At 41.5% G+C, this 17172-nt stretch overlaps 1 protein-coding gene and 1 long non-coding RNA gene across 7 annotated transcripts in view; one reads left to right on the top strand and one right to left on the bottom strand.

Annotated features, from left to right (window-relative positions):
* The window catches only part of LOC140410883 (transcription factor AP-2-beta-like), a 49944-nt gene extending 35458 nt beyond the window's left edge, over positions 1–14486 (bottom strand). For 2 of the 6 annotated variants that reach the window (XM_072499649.1, XM_072499652.1), the window contains exons 1-3: positions 10350–10540; positions 8829–9278; positions 713–773 (exon numbers count right to left, since the gene is read on the bottom strand). In XM_072499649.1, coding sequence (XP_072355750.1) covers positions 713–773; positions 8829–9278; positions 10350–10376 — 538 coding nt within the window. In that variant the 5' untranslated portion in view covers positions 10377–10540. Of the gene's footprint in view, positions 1–712; positions 774–8828; positions 9279–9574; positions 9675–10349; positions 10541–13897 lie in introns of those variants that run through there. The other 4 variants (XM_072499650.1, XM_072499647.1, XM_072499651.1 and 1 more) reach the window with 4 other exon arrangements.
* On the top strand, positions 9941–16339 carry LOC140410885 (uncharacterized). Its single transcript, XR_011940759.1, has 2 exons — positions 9941–10128; positions 15908–16339. It is a non-coding gene; the product is annotated as an uncharacterized lncRNA (long non-coding RNA).
* Positions 16340–17172: the final 833 nt, after the last annotated feature.

Raw genomic sequence — 17172 nt, 5'->3', positions numbered from 1 at the left:
ATCAATTTATCCCATCTATTTGTAAACAGTTCTCTGTGAATTGGAGTTTATTTCTGAGTTCTAACATTTGCTTGGAAACGTTTTCAGTACAAATCTTCAATTGGACTGTCTCACCATGTTTTATTATTAAACGGAAGGATGGTTACTCAAGAAATGTTTCTAATTTTCTTAGATACATAGTGAGGAATGGAGAGTAAAAAAGTGGATGGCAGTCCTTGCAATATTAGATAATTGGAATAATTTACAGGAAATGTTAATCTCTAGAGAGCATGGCTGAAGACACATTGTAAACATGATCTTATAAATCTGTTGTGTTCTCTTGCATACTATGTGCATGTTACACATATTCATGCCAATGCATTCTGCTCCACTCCCCTAAAATATCATTTGACAATTCTTGTATGACTACCCATGGTCCGTCCATCAAATCCAGAAAAGTGCCTCGGAACTGGATAAAATATATTGACGAGAGAACTTCGGTATTTTAATTACAGACCGTGACGTATTTGGATGAGACACAAACATGTTTAAATAACCTCAAAGATAAATAATGTTATATGGATTTCGAAGTCACTCGATTTAGTGGACAATTTTGATATTAGGTTGGACATATTATATTTATATTTAAGCAAGTTCGGACTATGGTTAGTGGAATACATTATGAGACTGCGCAATTTAACCATCCATTACAATTCATTTTCACATTCCATACCCTTTTTAATGACAGATTGGTCCAATAAACTCATGCCCGTGGTACCCGTGTCATCCAAAGCCTGTTAATATAAAAAAAAACAGTTAGGGTCATATCACTATTCAAATTGACTTGATATTAAACAGTCACGTATATAAATCAAGTTCAATCGAACTAGACTATCTGTTATTTCCATTTATATTACCTGGTTGGAGGTTTATTATTCTAAGAAAAAATTACCAGAGGAAATCAAATTCGCCAGAATTACATATCATCAGAAAATGAGCTGCCCAAACATCTGGGACCCGCGACGTTTTTGTTTATTATCGCGTAGAATGCACAGAAGCACGCAAAGAAAAAAACATATATATTTACCCGAATGGTACATTTTATTCATGCACATATGTAAATACTTATGGAATGACACACAGATATATCATCCACTCTTACGGCAGCTGTATGCACATGCATGCATATATAGATGAGTACATGGTGCTACTGTAAAGTTCATGATATGGCGATGCGATTCCTATAGGATTCTACATGGCCTGGTATGTTTTATGATATCACCGCAAATAAACATTGACATCCTTCCGATGTGAATGGTATAAATGAATGTAAAGGAGCAAACAATGACACTGTTATTTTAGCATTGAAAATAACTTCAGTCAAGCAGGTGATATTTTAGACGTTTGTCAACAAGAATGCAGCAATCGGCAGACAATGAGCCCTCCGGCCAATTTGAAAAGGGCGTTTTGTTTCCCGAGAAACGTATCTAGAAACTTTTTAGAAATGACTGTGTGCTTCATTGATCCTGTTGGAACAAGGCAGAGCAGAATCTTGCCACATCCTTAACTGAACCATCATCCTGAAACTGCGCATTTGGATTTTTTGATCTGTTTTGTGCTCAGATGCGTGTGATCATTTGACCATGAAAGTCAGATAGTTGATGTCATATGACAAGCACGATTATTTCTGAAATGATTAGTTTGTTTTTGTTTTAATTATCGCCACCCACATTGGATAAGCAAAATAATGACACTAACGGAATGATATGTTCTTTGAGTGATCAGAGATGCTTTGTTAATTGGTTTATCCATGGCTGTACGCTCAGTGCAGTATTGAAAAATACAAGTGTTCTGTAATTGGGAAAACAATGCTTCTACCTGAACAGCTGCCATCTATACAAATGTAAAGCCGTATTTATAATTTCAACTCAGTTGTCACAATCTGTCCAAAATGAAAGGATGATGTAGAAGGCAAAATGATACTGAATATTAGCGTGCAAGAATTTCAAAAAGAGAATTGCCTCCACCCTACAGATTTAAGACGTATTAAGCAAGTACCTTCCACTAGTCCTTCAGCTTTCTCCAATTGCGTTTTAATTTTTCAACTTAACTTTGTCTTTATTTACTCTACTCTTTATTGACGCCATGTTGTTTTTACCCTGCGTATTTAATGTTGGCCGAATAGTTATGGTTGGTCCGGGGTTTCTGGTATCCAATCGGCAGTAATAACCATAGCAACACTTTTACATCGGCACATATACAGATGTTCAGTATATGCAGATGTTCAGTATATGCAGAAACAAATTGCAAATGCAATTTACTGTGACAGAAATACTCGACGGAAACAAACTTCTATGAGAGCCATGGCCATATCCACGTGCCTCCCAGACACGTGTTGTTGGCTTTGGCAGACACGAGGTATCGATGCGGTAGCATGCAAAGTGAGAATAAGATATCATTTCAGTGAATGCAAAATAGCTCGAGACGTTTAAAATCGCCGAAATGCAGTCTTGCAACATCATTAGGTATGTTGTGGTTTGCAATGCGAAGCTTTAGTTTCATATTACATCAGTTTTCTCTTAACATTTAATATACTGGAAGGTGAAATATGCTACACGAATCCCTAACTAATCGTCTTTATGATTTAAGATGGGCCTGATTCTATCTACTTGGCCAATAAGTTACCAAACGTATGGGAGGTGGAGGGGGGGGGGGGGGGGGTCTGCAGAGCCAAAAGACAAACAGAATGTTGAGAAGAAGTTTGTGTAGCTAATGAGAAAAGGTCTACTTTGATTTTCTATCTAATTATCACCGCCTGCTGGGTTTTTGTAGAGGATATTCACGCAGCATGTTGGCAGTTAATAGTCACAGAGAGTATCATAAAGATTTAATTAGAAATGTATGCGGAAATGAGGGGGAAACAGCTCACACTTTTAATTACCAGACTCCTTGCTTTAAAGGGAGCGAACAGCGGGATTTTAACAAATTGCGAAAGGAAACGCGTGCACGCTTACAGTTTACTGAACATATCCCCCTTGCATTTCACCTAATTTTTATTGTTTGCTTTCCTTTGCACGTGGTGCCTGCAGTGGCGCGCGCCCTCTACACTTCAAACAGCTCGCGCTGGAGTGAAGCGAACGGGGCTCAAATTTTCGAAGCGTCCATATTGCTCACAGCCTGCGTGTGACTGCCTTACATCGACAATTAGTCAGGCTCTGATGTATGTGCACTTATGTCCGATTTAGCAGCAAGGTCGCCAGTAACCACATGGTGGGCGGCGGGGGGAGGGACGAAGAGTAACCATTTCACCAGCGGCATATCCCACCACGTTACCAACATTTCAAATGTGGATTTGGAAACTGTCCGATAAAGGCGGTTGGAACTGCGGGATCTCATTTACGGTATTTGCCTACTCTGCTGCAAAATGATCCCCACCCCCCCAAAAAAAAATCTAATTTCTGAGGTCCGCAGGTGACTCGATAGACAAGATGGCATTGTTATTGAAACAAAAGCACTGCGTTCACTGGTCCCAACTGAAACCCGCAGCTGTCCAGATGAAATATTTTTGGCAATATTTACATTCTGGATTACACGCAGGCAGACGCAATCACACACTGCCCAAGCGCGATTCACTTTCCACACATTAATGGTATATTTTGGGATAACTTTTTTTTAAATCACCTTCTTATTGGGTGAAAATCGCTGATAAGTAAGTGGAAAGTGTGGTAAAGAAGACATTAAATGGTCTGACACCAGCTGCAGACGGTGGTTTACACATCTTAACGAAAGGGCATTCAAAATGCCGACAACATTCCTCAACTTGCAACAGGAACTTCTTATTAGTGTTAAAGCTCACTTCCCTCCGCTCTTATTAAACATTGGCGCTGACCCCCTGACGAATTATCATGGTGATTATCTGAAGCGGATGTTATCTATCCTTCTTGTCATTTGAAAATCGAAATAATACTTACATTCTTCCTCTGTTTTTCAAAAATATATATTTATTCAATTAATCATTGATAAAACGTCTAATCTATTCCAATAGAAATGTGACGTTTAGTTTTTAAAAGATTATTATCACAAAAGACATTTTGCTAAATTCGAAGCAACGTGATCTTAAAGGGCGAGATCATCGTAAATGAACCAAGTAAACATCAATCATGTTTCTCATCTTTCCCCTCCTCCTGGGTAAAACATCCATTCACTGAAATTATGATTAATCCTGACTCACTTTAGTAATGTTTTCATTTTCAATTAACCAATACTCCCAAGTTTAAAGGCAGCAGAAGTATAGGGGGTTCGCTCCAAATTACAACTTTATTCGCAAATGTTCGTCCTTTATTCTTCAAAATGTTGTAACTTTTTTAAAAAAACAGTGTCTACAGCGATGAGTTGTACAAAGGGATGAACATTGGGTCCAGTTAGTTTGTTGCCTTCCATGGCGTCGATGTCCAGCAAATCGGAGCAAAATAAAGGTCCTGCTTCGGGTAAGAAGGTAAATAAATAGGGAAGATGTAAAAAGGTTGCTTTAAAAGAAAAGTAAAAATCAGAGGACCCGCTCAGCCTTTGCATCCTGATTTCTCATTTCCCTTTCTTCTCGGTGCTATGTTCATAGATGTACAACTTTGACAGTGCTCCAGTAACTCACATAGTCCCTGACACTCAAACTTTTTCGCCCATTACGCGCCAGATCACCGCGAGCCTTTCGAGACATTTGAAGGTTTTATTTGTGTACCTCTCCCCTATATTCCTGGTCTCTCCGAGCACTTTACCTACTAAACGAGGCCACAATAAACTCAACAGTGATCAGGAATGTGACATTCTATTTAACCCCCAGTTGCTCGCGTTATTTACGAGTAGACATTGAGCACATTGCATTTTTAAAGAGGGTAAGGAAAGGTAATGCTCTGCTGAGGTGAATTGTTTAATAATGAGCAAGGTTTCAGATGGTTCAGAATGCACAAAAAAAATCAAAAACATGACGAATTTAACCATTTATGGAGAGAGGCCCGTAGCCATTATTAAAACATGCTTTCAGGTTGAAATGGATTAGATCGGTTCCAATAATCTGCCATTTCATGGGATTTCCCAGGTGGACATTCCGATTATATTTTTTTCCATGCATTTTGATTAATGAAACAGAAACCCTTTACTTAAAACCTATTATTCCGTTTAAATATTAAGCTACCCCATTTCCAATATGTCAGGGCCGAAAATCCATACTATTATCATTGAAAATGCCATCGATTCGGTTGGTTGAAATGGGTTAATAATTGCTCTCTCGCCATGTTCCTAAACGTTCAATGTGGCTTGCGTATTGATAATATTTTTAAATAACATCAGTTCCGTTTTATGACTTGTCGCCTAATGATAATAAAGGCGAATGCGGATCGAACGGAAATGGATGGATTAGAAGTGCAATTAAGAAGTTGAGCATTTGTGCCAAAATAAATGTTAGTGAATGAGTCTCATTTTGCACCATATGATTGCAAACGCTTTGACTAGAATTTGTCAAAAGAGCAAGGAGAGTAGCAAAGAATTTTGTCAAAAGAGCAAGGAGAGTAGCAAAGAATTGAAAGGGAAATGTGAGGACTCTGGTGTGAATTGAATAAACATTAATTAACATTCTCGGTTTCAGATTTCTAATGTTATCGGCAGATACATGCACAAAGAAGGCCAAGAAGACTACACTGAAACAATGCAACGCTTCCTATGAATAGGCATTCACAGCTTCACGGCAGTATTTTGGATACAGATGGGAAGTGTATTTTGATATTGTCCCACTCCACAATCCGACAGATTTGAACAATTGACTCCTGTAATTACCAAGGACACTTCCCCTTTACTTGAAACCCTCTCGCTAATCGTAAAATATCAACTCTACACAACACACATGTTTTCTCCAGAATCTCTCGGCTCCAATTAGCTTCCACCCCTCCCAATGCTCTATTCGATAAATGAAACCCTCGTTGGGATGTGGCAGTCTATATAATCGAGACTTTTCCTCGTTCAATGAAAGCGACCTCCCCTTATGAGTTAGCAGTGATCAACAATTGACTCGCAAATAATGAGCTGCTCTCATTTGTATTAAACATTGTCCTGAATCTTAGACATAGATTTTGGGAACTGCTTCCTTATTTAAAGTTTCTAGGTAGTCGTTATAGTTGGGTGTTCCCTATGTCGGTTGAACTGTTATGGTAATTGCCTGATATATTTCAGATCAATTCTGCCCTGGATAACACGTATTTTATTCAACTGGACATGTGAAATGTGAACTTCCATTCTGCTCAGACTGGCTGTGAGCATACGGCTCAATTTATCTCGTAATGAATGGACTTTGCTGCAAATGAATGCTTAAGGGATCAATCGACGCTGGCACCATGGCAAATTATCTTCCTGATGCTGTGAAGTTCAGTCCTTACGCAACAGAATATCACCTTAGTTTCAAAAAGAATGACATTAAAATATTGATTTGAGATGTGTACAGGTATCAATGTGGCATCTCCTGTGATTAAATTCAGAGTTGACGCTAATCGTCCTGAAGTGAAATCGTAAAACAATAATCTAACTATGGAAAGCGCGCCGAGGCACTGATGTATGCATGCATAATTTTAAATGTGCAAAAACATAGCTACGACAAATTGCTTGGGCCTATCATAATAATGCAGTGGATGAATAAATGCATGGTTAAATGGTAGTTTTTCTGTAGTTAAAGCACGCAGCTACAAGCCTACTCATGCTTGTGTAGTCTGTCCCCTGCTGAAAACGCGCGAACACGCGCGCACACAAAATGTCTCGGCGAAGACAGCCATACAATAAGTGATCTTCATAGGCCGTGCTTTGAAGCTATCAATAAATCTGCATCATCGTCTCAATCGCTCAGACAGCAGCAGCTACCAAGTGAATGAGCTATAGGACAGATGTCCAAAACGACCTGAAATTTGTCCCCTGTGAACATTTGGAAGTGATAATATTCTTCTTGCATAAATCAACGCGGCATTTAACAAGCTCCATTCTTCTCCCCACTTCATCTTACTGAAATTGATGCAGTAACAATAGAAATGAAGGCGCTACATTCCCAACCTATACTGACCACCGAGAACAGGACATGGGCCAAAGCTATAAGGTTATTTTGTGAAACTTTGTGAAGTTATGATTTGGTAGTGGGTTATTTACATGTTACTTCAGTGAAACAAATGTATCTTTCGTGGAAGGCAAGGACGTGCCTGTCCAGTGAATTGTCTCCTAACCGAATGCTCATATTGGGAGAATTGAATGAAAAAATCAGGCGCCAAAGCTGCAAATGAATCACAACTCAGGCTACATCTGAATAGCGGACTGATCAAAAACTTAAGATTCAAGCCGATTCAAACATTTATGTTCTGTAATAAACCTAAACCATGCTTTTGTCAACACCTCTGAACACGCAATGATTGCTGATTTTTTTAATGCACGCTTTACATCAGCCAATTGTGAATTAAGAATTAAATGTGTACGGCATCCTTTTAGCTCTTAACCGTGTCCAAATATTTCAAGATGCTACACACATAATCGTTATAGTGAAAGCGCAATCGCTAACCGCAGCGGCCATCTTTGTTTAGGAGTAAGTGCATGTTGTTTTAACAAACCATGTTTCCTTTTTTTTAAATTAATTAAGAATAATTCAAGCTTCAATTGCTTATAATATTCCCAACTTGGATATGTTTATTATGCATGTACCAATTTTCAAAAGCTTGCGATCCTTTCAGACACATATAGGAAATCCATTGAGCAAATAGGACACATGAATAGGACTCAATATACAAGGCATGGCCTCTCCCTGGTTAAATGAAAGTGACAATCTTCAGACTGTTGCCTTGTATATTCTCTATTGTTTCCAAATTCCACATATCTACACAGAATAAACTAACATCCATTTATTCAAAAGGGACATAGGAGAATCAATAACAACGTTACCCTAGATAGTACTCTTTCTTCAATGTTATTCCGAAGTAACAGTACACCAGATCAAGTCCACTAGTGCATATGTGGTGTGTTTAGTGAACAACTCACTCTTTCCACACATCCCTATATATCACACCTTAGTAGCAAATTTGCTGTCTTTTAATTTCACAAGAAACCTAATTCCAATTGTACAACCACTTTTATATTGCATTTATTTACTATGCAACCGATTCCACCAAAATAAATTGAGATAACAATACAAATGGATTAGATGCACCGAATCGTTTTACTGCAGTTAAATGCACATCAGAAAATGGTGTTTTGGATCACCATTATTCATATTCCAATCTGATTTCCTCTCTGGGGGCTAGTTCTGATAAGCGAAGACAATTTTGTGGCCGGCAGATTAGATATTTAACAGAAACGTGTTCTGTACTGATGGCAGTGGGAACTACATGCATGAACTGCAGTATAATTTGTAAAGATACCCTTATCATTTGCACCTTGCTCTGGGTTCTGGGGGCTGCTCTCCTAATGGAGTGAGGCTTGCCCTGAAATGTGTTCATAATATTGGCCCCTATAATATCTTCGTAACCTGACAAAGTGCCAATCAATCCCTTCTTCTCAAGGCTTCTCAGGAAAAGCTCATAGTTTCAATCGCTATAATTCTGCAGTACTTTCAAATTTGAGTTAACAATTTGCCATTCTGATTCTGTGCATGCAATGGGAAGAAGCTAACAAGTGAAATGAGCCAAATGATTGAATGTGCCGCCGCAATATTTGACTACCAAAAACACTGTTCCACCAATACAACTGGTGTCACGGCGCACTGGGCAACTTTGAAATAAAATCGAGATTAAGAACTGTGAGCAATCTGGAATACGAATTGAAGAGCACACACTCACCTGGATATCTTCCATTCCGTGATGGCTGATCCCATGCAGAGACAGGCTGTCCCCCATCCCCGAATCGAGTCCATGAGCAGAGTGGATAAGCACGTCAGGCCGCCGCACGCCGGGGTAATCCCGGCGGGGGTCGAGCCCTGTGATCTGGGGCAGAACCCGGGGCTGGTGTAGAAGGCCAGACTCGGCACCCACATCCTGCCGCTGCCTTTGCTGCCAAGGATGCTGCTGGGGTTGGTGCAGGGCGTTCAGGGAGTAGGGGTCGTTGACGTGTGTGTAAGGGTCCTGGCTCTGGTGGTAAGGGAGAGGTTGGTAAGGAGGAGGGAAATAAGGTGGCTGGAAATCCGAAGTCGGGGTGTGTGAGAGCGGTGGAGCAGTTGAGTAGTGTCCCTGGGAAACCGACCCGATTTGGGACAGCCTGGAACTGTGGCTGTTAACTCCATCGTGCCGGTCCTGTAAAGAAGGAACAACAGGACTCAGTTTAAATATTGTTCTTGTATTAAGGGCATTTGATATTCCCGAAAGTAAAGTGCACAGAACGTGTAAAATCAAGATGAATGGGAGCCGTGAACAGTGCTTCGAAAAGAGGCTCTTATATTCTGGCCTAATTATTCAACAAAAATATAGCAAAATGCTCAAAAATAATGCGATCAAAAAACAGGGGAGCGTTGCAGAGTAGAAAGAACGGTGCAAAACAAAAACTAAACACCGCATGAAAATGTTTCAAAAGTCATGACGGAATTACAAACGTAAAGTGTAATATTGGGAGAGAGAATCTGGAAGAGCCGCTTCATCTTTTATAGAGCTACAATCTGAGATGCCGCTTAAAATCTGGTTAAGAGGGGCTGTAACATGCACCAGTGACTCTGGTCTGGCAGGTAGTGAGCTGGAATCGTGGTAAAGATCAATTCGGAACAAATGTTTCAAAATGAACACCAGAGTCAATTCTCAGGCCAACGAATTTGCTGTGAAACTCAAACACGGGTTAATGGGGGGGAGAGGGGGGGTGGGGTGGAAAGGACTTTACACATTTACTTTCGATATCACAAATATAATGAAAGACTGTGAAATAGAACAACCCTCCCCCCTCATCCCCCGCACTAAAACGCACGTACGTTCAGACAGGAAGAAAAGACAGCAGCAGATGTTTGCACACCGCCGATTGTTTTAAAAAAGAGTTAAAAACAAGGCGATGAAAATGTGAAATAAGGGTTGAAACGATGAATTTGGGACATGCAGCTGCCAGTGTGGAGGCCGCCTCGCTGATAGCCAAAATTCCCAGTCCCGAGTTGGCAGCGGAATGGCAAGTAAACTAAATTACTAACATCTTTAAGTAAAATTGAAACACAAATCGCCAAAAGCTATGGAGCGCGGTGGAAAGTTTTAGTCCAATGACGCGCCCATCTACACCCGATTAGATAACAATACAAACAAGAGAGAAAGAGGCTGCAATTATGGACTAAATTACAAAGCCACCAGCGTTTGGGGCGAAATGGGATTGTGTCGAGCACTGATCCAACTCACCATGGCTGTGTAAGTGTGGACTAACATCTGTAGCAAATCTGATCATAGACCATCAACCAGAAGGGGAGAGAAACCGCAGGGAGAGACGCTCGACAGCCTGAAGTATCGCCAACACTATATCCATCAAAATTGGTCAGAAAGAGGACAAATGCTGTATATATTTATATTTTATCTCCAGCTTCAGATCCAGTGCTCACCTCTCCAAGGCAAGGTGCTGACTGATCACGTCCCTCTCTGCCACTCTACACCGCCTCATAATAATTGATATTCATGACTATTAATATTACACGAATACTTAAAGGAAGAATGGTGGCAAATCGAGCGTGAAGCGGCCAGCGAGCGCTCCCCTACTATTGTAAATGACGTTCATTCAGACGAGAATTACTAGATGTAATCAGACAAGGGGGGGGGGGGGGGGGGGCACAGAGGGCTGAACTCATTGTAGCCAGACTTTTGGGGCAACAAAAAAAAGTTTTGTGGAAAAATAGCCAGACAACCAAAGGATCGTAGCCAAGCAGTCCAGTCAAATAAACAGAACAGCTGTCTAAAAGGAACAGCGCCCTTGGCTTGCCTTTGTTCCGTTTAAAAGTCTGGGTTGTTCAGCGTCCTCTTTAATGTAACCCAACCTTCCAGTGCTATTGCACGTAAACGCCTTCTATAGCCTTCCACTCTGCTAAGTTTCGTATTTTTTCTCTCTCCTTTAACTGACGTGTTTTCCGCTTCAGTACGAAATTGGGAATTTTGCAATGCATTGTTGACTTAACTTTATTCGGAACCGAATTTCGCTCACGGCATCAAAGGGAGCAACATTAACACCGCTGTAATTTACTGAAGTGGCAACATGCCGGGGCGCGGGGGTGGGGGGGGGGGGGGGGGGGGCGGGGGGGGGGGTGATAAAATCGCTCATCTTTAAGAGAAAAACAACTTTTAGCTTCAAACATTATGAAGTGAGTTTGGGAAAAACATAATATTGCTACTCTAAAAGAACAGTTGCAAGATCAACTTCAAATCAACCCAATAACGTACGCAAACCTCGCTTCAACCAGTTCCACCCCTGATAAGATCAAATCCATCTTGTCCCTCCGGCTACATGAAGCTGATCTTATCAGAGATCCACTTCAATCAACTACCGCTCGCTTTTTTTAAGCGTTACACAGCCGCTGTCACGTGGTTTTAGCAGGGCGAAAAGTTAAGCCAAAAGCAAATCTATGAAATGGAAACGATATTTTCGTATAAATTAGAAAGAGTGGGCTCCCCCTCCCTTTTCACGTGAAGTGAAATAGATAGGGAATGGTGCTCGTTTAACTACAAACCCAAATCCCCCAGAAACCGCCTTGAGTAATGGAAGAGTGGGAGATGTCAGACATTTTGCAAATTGCCTTTGGAGGAAATCTACCGCCAAAGCTTCCTTTGTTATCTCAGCCCGTGATCTTAGGCGTTGCAAGTCCAGCCCTCGCTACGTTATCTCACTTTTAAAAAAAGCCCCCCCTCCCCCCCCCCCCCCCCCCTTTCCTGCCGCCAGCTGTAAAACATTTACAATGGTTTCTGTAAAGACTGTTGTCGGTTCCAGAGCGAGTGTAAAGCAGAGGGGCCTGTTTGGCAGTTTTTGGGGGGTGTGATACTTGTTCCGGGTTACTGTCGAACCCGTTGGACTGGCTTGTCCGGCCTTTCTGTGGAAATATTCACCTCCTTCCTCACATCAGTTGCCTCCACCTGCCCCACCTCATCCTCAACGACTACCTTAAAAAGTTCAAAATCTCCCACTAACAGGAATCGAACACGACTGGAACCATTTCCTCAGTTAGCCCCGAGTGTATCCAAACACATTGCATTCACCCATTAACCACGAGCACCACAACTTTCCAATAGATCCATAGTGTTATTCGCTTTTATAACTTTGGGGATTTTCCATTCATGTGCCGGGTAAACTAGATCCCAAAGTGTATGTTGCATTACACCTGAATCCAGGGAAATAATTTAATAACCTAAACGTGATCAACGCAAATGTTATCTCAAAATAAATTTCTATGTAAATGAATGAAATGATGGCTGAGGATAAAAAAGTGCGTTAGTTTGCATTGAAGAGTAGGCCATTTAAATGTTTTTGACTATCAAATTATTGATGAATCCTTAAGCAGTTTGGACAAGTGAAGAATGTGGCATTAAACAAATGGGGAAATATGGCCTAATTTCGACATGATTATAGAATAATGTTGGCCATAAGGACACATGTACAAAAGTCAACGGTTGCTTCCGTGTTGTTGTTGGCTACTTGAATAAAAGCCAGCGAAGCAAAATTAATTCCTTCTCCACCACTGTTTAAACATTGATGTCTAATTGTGTGTTGCAATGTCGCCGCACAGGTCTGGTCAGACATTGGCAGCGTTTTCTAACAAGCGAACGGGGAAGAAAACAGCGATAAAGTTGAAGTGACCTTTTGCTGGCTTGTGCTGAAATTGTGCCGCAAATCTTTCGGACTTTGCCAGCTTGCAGTTGATAATTAGCCTGACGGGAGCCTTGAGAGCTGAGACATTTGTGGCTGGATGGAGGGCGGCTACCCCGCTGGGGTACGCGAAAAGGCTCCTTAAGCAGCACATTGGCATCAATTCATCAGCCTGTTTACACTCTTTTCATGAGCCATTTTCTGCCCCCTTCATGCATTGTTGTGCGAGTCACTTAATTCAACAAACCATTCCGGCAACACATTATGAAACCTTTGACTAACGCGTGCTATTTGCCTTTAACCTTCCAGAGTTACAGCCTTCTGGAAAGCCAGGTTTTATTATTTTTTTTGGGGGGGGGGAGCTCCAATTTCAAGCAAAACCCTTCACTGGTTATCTTCAATCTCCCTTCCGATTACATTCCTGGTTGCAATCGTGTCCAGATGCGACACCTCCTTTCTCTAATTCTGCCCATAAATTAAACTATGCCAAACGTGTCGAGTGTGAGCTACAAGTTTTGTATTAAACATTAACCGGCTCCCAGAATGTGTGGCTCAGAGTAGCTGACCTCTGGCAATCTCTAGCCTGACACCGTCTCGCTCCAGGACTGAACACACACAAACTGCCTCCGAAACGGTCTCTCTAAAAAAAAATGCACTTTATAATTTGGAAGCAATTACATTATCATAAGCTAACGGCTCGAGACCGGAACATTGCCCTCATTTTCCAAACTGCCTTTTGCAACAGAAACTAAACCTCAGCCACACTGTGTCTCAAATCGCCACTTTAACGAAAATTGCGCCAATCACTCCGATCTCCCGTTCACAATCGAGAGGACAAACACGACCCCCCCCCCCCCCCCCCCGACCCCCCGTCTCTCGTGTTGATTTGCTGCCAGAAGACAGAGATTGTCCCTGGAACAGAAGTTAATCCGACATTTCCGAGAGAGACTCCAATCTATCTGAACCCATGAATGATCAATGCTCCGTTCCAGGGGACGGAGCAGACCGCACGACCTGGGTTAGAGCAGCCAACACGCACAGGACTCGGAAAAGCCATTCTTAACATGAACATAAGTCGGAAAAGAAAATCCCCGGGGTTGCTCACCTCGTAGATGTCCTCGTATTTGACATTTTCCACAAGTTTCCAGAGCATGTTTGCAGTCTGATCTTTAAAAGATGGGTGCATTCATGTGAAGAGCAGCTGTCTGCTTTCTCTCTCTCTCTCCCTCTCGTTCTCGCTCTCTCACTCTCTCTCTCTTTCCTCCCTCGCTAATGATCGACTGAATTGGGGGGGGGGGGGGGGGGGAAATGAAGAGCTCAATCGGAGGCGAATTCCTGCAGCACTCGATACAGTGACACTACCGCATCAGCCCCCAACACGGACACATTTACTAACTCAACGGTAACGTCCAAAGTTTATCCCAAACACTAAACAGCAAACTAAAGACCACGGATTTATTTGATAACGAAAATCCCATCAATGCCGTGGATTTAAAATCTCCTTCCTGTCTGTATGGAGTGTAAAACGTGAAGCCGGTCTGCCTGCCTGTCTGCCTAGTTTTCTATCTATTTATATCTCGATCTATCTGAAACATTTAGAGATAGGATATATGCCTGCACAGTGAACTAAGAGGGCACACCTCCGCCTGCCTCTCCATCAATCTATCTCTCCTATTGGATGCACAGCATCTCAGGAAAACTTGCAATTGGAGTAAACTGAGTGTTTCAGTTCGTTCTGTTCGACCCAACACTTCCTTAGTTCATGCACACCGCAAGAAAAGGCATCACTCTTGAAGAAAAGGCATTTGCTAACATCCCACAGTCCAGCACCCCTATTCTCAATTAATTGGATCACTTTTAGCATTTTGACCTTGTTGACTTTCAGACTAATTCCCCACCCACCAGTCATCTTGCCACTGATGAAGAAGTGCATTTAAAAAAAAAGTAGAGGATATTTTTGACGCTCCCCTTTTTGACACACTTTGTTCACCATTGCAGCTTCTAACTCGAATGGCCCTATTGATAACGAGCTGGAACGGGAGTATGTTACCGAGGGTGATTTGTCAAATGTCATTTTCGTGTTAAGGTGTTACAACGGGATCGGAGAATGGACAATCCTTGTCCTTTTCAAACGGCCATCGCCACCGCTACCGAAACAAGGGGGAAACGCACACACGCACAGCACTGTATAAGGTTGCAATTTGTGTTTATAGCTTTTAAAGGACAAAATAGCGGCACAAGGTGGGGGTGGTGGGGATATGTTAGCAGGAATGTGTCGCCTTTTCTCAGTTTTGCAACAACTTTCAGGAACATCTCTGGTTAATATCAGGGGGAAAACACTGATGCTTTTTTATGTTTATTGGTGATTACACAGACATAAAATAAAAGTTCAATGGGGCAGTTATATATATATATATATAGAGATACTTATTCCATCCTCTATGTCCACATGGAGCAGATAGAAAGCGAACCGCGGCCGAAATGTTTCAATATTAAAATGCCTTTTCTGTGCATTCAAACATGCGAAATAATTTCCCTACCAAACGCACATCGCGCGTTTATATGTATATATATATACATCTGTGGACAAGTATGGGAGAAGAAAGAGATGACCATAAATAGTTACTAAATTGTCCAGATAGATATACGATAAGCAGATTTTAACTGCCAACCGTGTGAAGTTGCTTCTATCTTTCCTTTGGATTATTCGAGATGGATGGAGATAGACTCATGACACATAGATTGAGCCCGAGGAAATAGAGGTGGGCGGCTGAAGAGACAGAAAGATAGGCACATATTGACCGAGCCAGATCTGTAGCACAAACAATGCGAAATAAAACGCTTTAATGTAAACCATTAGGAGGCCATAGCGGACCCCAAATCAGCACATCTCCTCCCTGTGCAGTCAGACACACTAAATAATGTTCCGACTAAATGCACATCGCGCACACACATATAATGAGAATCGAAGTTTCAGGGGCGACAATATTTGGAAACAATTATATTTGCCAAAGCCAATCCATAAGTTAAAAGAAACTGCCCGGAAACTCGGTTTGATTGATTGGTTATGGCTGGGTTGCGATCATTTAATGATGAAATGATTTTTTTTTTGCAGGAGCTGCGGAGGGTGTGTGGAGCCTGCGGGTTAGACCCGGGTCCACCGCTCCATCAGTGAGCCCAGCAGCTGCCCCCATCAGCTGATCGCGCACAAAAGAGCGTTCAAATTGAATTGCACGTTACTCTGAATAAAAGTAACCCAACTATTGCCGGCACTGATAATGCTCGTAACAAGCATGTCACTTTTGTTTAGGAAAATGGTGCCAAGTGCGGTCACTCCAGCTCAAGATTAGGCCTCAAAATAATTCCAGGGCGTTTCGAGTATCAGAGATGGCTCATTTTTCTTGAAACAAACGACAAAAGCTCTTGTGGTGATTTTAATATGCAGGATGGACACTATAAATTGTAAAGGTAAACAACGTTATCGATATGGTGACTGATGCATATTAACCGATTCATTTCAATTGTTGATATAAATTGTTAAACTAGCTGAATTGTTAAACTGTTATGCGTCGCTCTTTCATTCTGCAGTGCCCTTAATTTCTATTGAAGCCAAATAATTTCATTAAGAATCATCTCCCAATTTGTTCCCTCGTATTACCCTTTTCTGGGGGATTGAACTTTTCGAAATTGTGGACCGCCTTTGATTTTGTAGCGGAAACTCCTGCTAACTAAACTTTCGGACACTCGGAACAGCGGAACCCGGCTGAAGGAGCTTTAAAAGGGGCGATTGGAAATGAGCTGGCCCAACGGGCCAGGCGATTATATGTAGCTGCTCTGCCCTCTGTCGGATATTGGGTGCAAACGCCACTGCCGGATCAGAGAAAAAAAAAGTGCACATTCATTATGGGTTATTAGAATATTTTATTGCCCTGCCCCCGTGGGAAAATAAATAAAACTGAGCTATAAATACCAACTCGAGCATAATTTGATAGTCTCCCCCTTTCAATCGGCATTTTAATTGTCAAAAGTTGGACGATTTGGCCCACCCGCCCCTTTAATGTATTATCTGTACCCTGTGGAAATATTGACTTGTTTTCCACGTGATTCCAATTTGCATTGTTTAGTCGGATTGTTAAAGAGTCTTGACTGGTAATTTTAACAAGGGGTTAACAGAATTGCCCTCCCGACACAAAAGGATATCAATTTATATAAGTACCCACATATAACAATAGAATACACACGAGATAATTTGACTAACTGTTAAATTGTAAAAATTGTGATAAGTATCTGCATACTGGTCTCAATGTGCTTTCAAACACTAACGAACAAAGCCGCCTTTGTACTTGACTTTGTCACAGCGCAGGTGAAATTATTTCACTC

This window comes from Scyliorhinus torazame, chromosome 4 (genome assembly GCF_047496885.1).
Source record: "Scyliorhinus torazame isolate Kashiwa2021f chromosome 4, sScyTor2.1, whole genome shotgun sequence".
In the NCBI taxonomy this organism is placed as follows: domain Eukaryota; kingdom Metazoa; phylum Chordata; class Chondrichthyes; order Carcharhiniformes; family Scyliorhinidae; genus Scyliorhinus; species Scyliorhinus torazame.
This window is presented reverse-complemented; position numbering and strand designations above follow the sequence as displayed.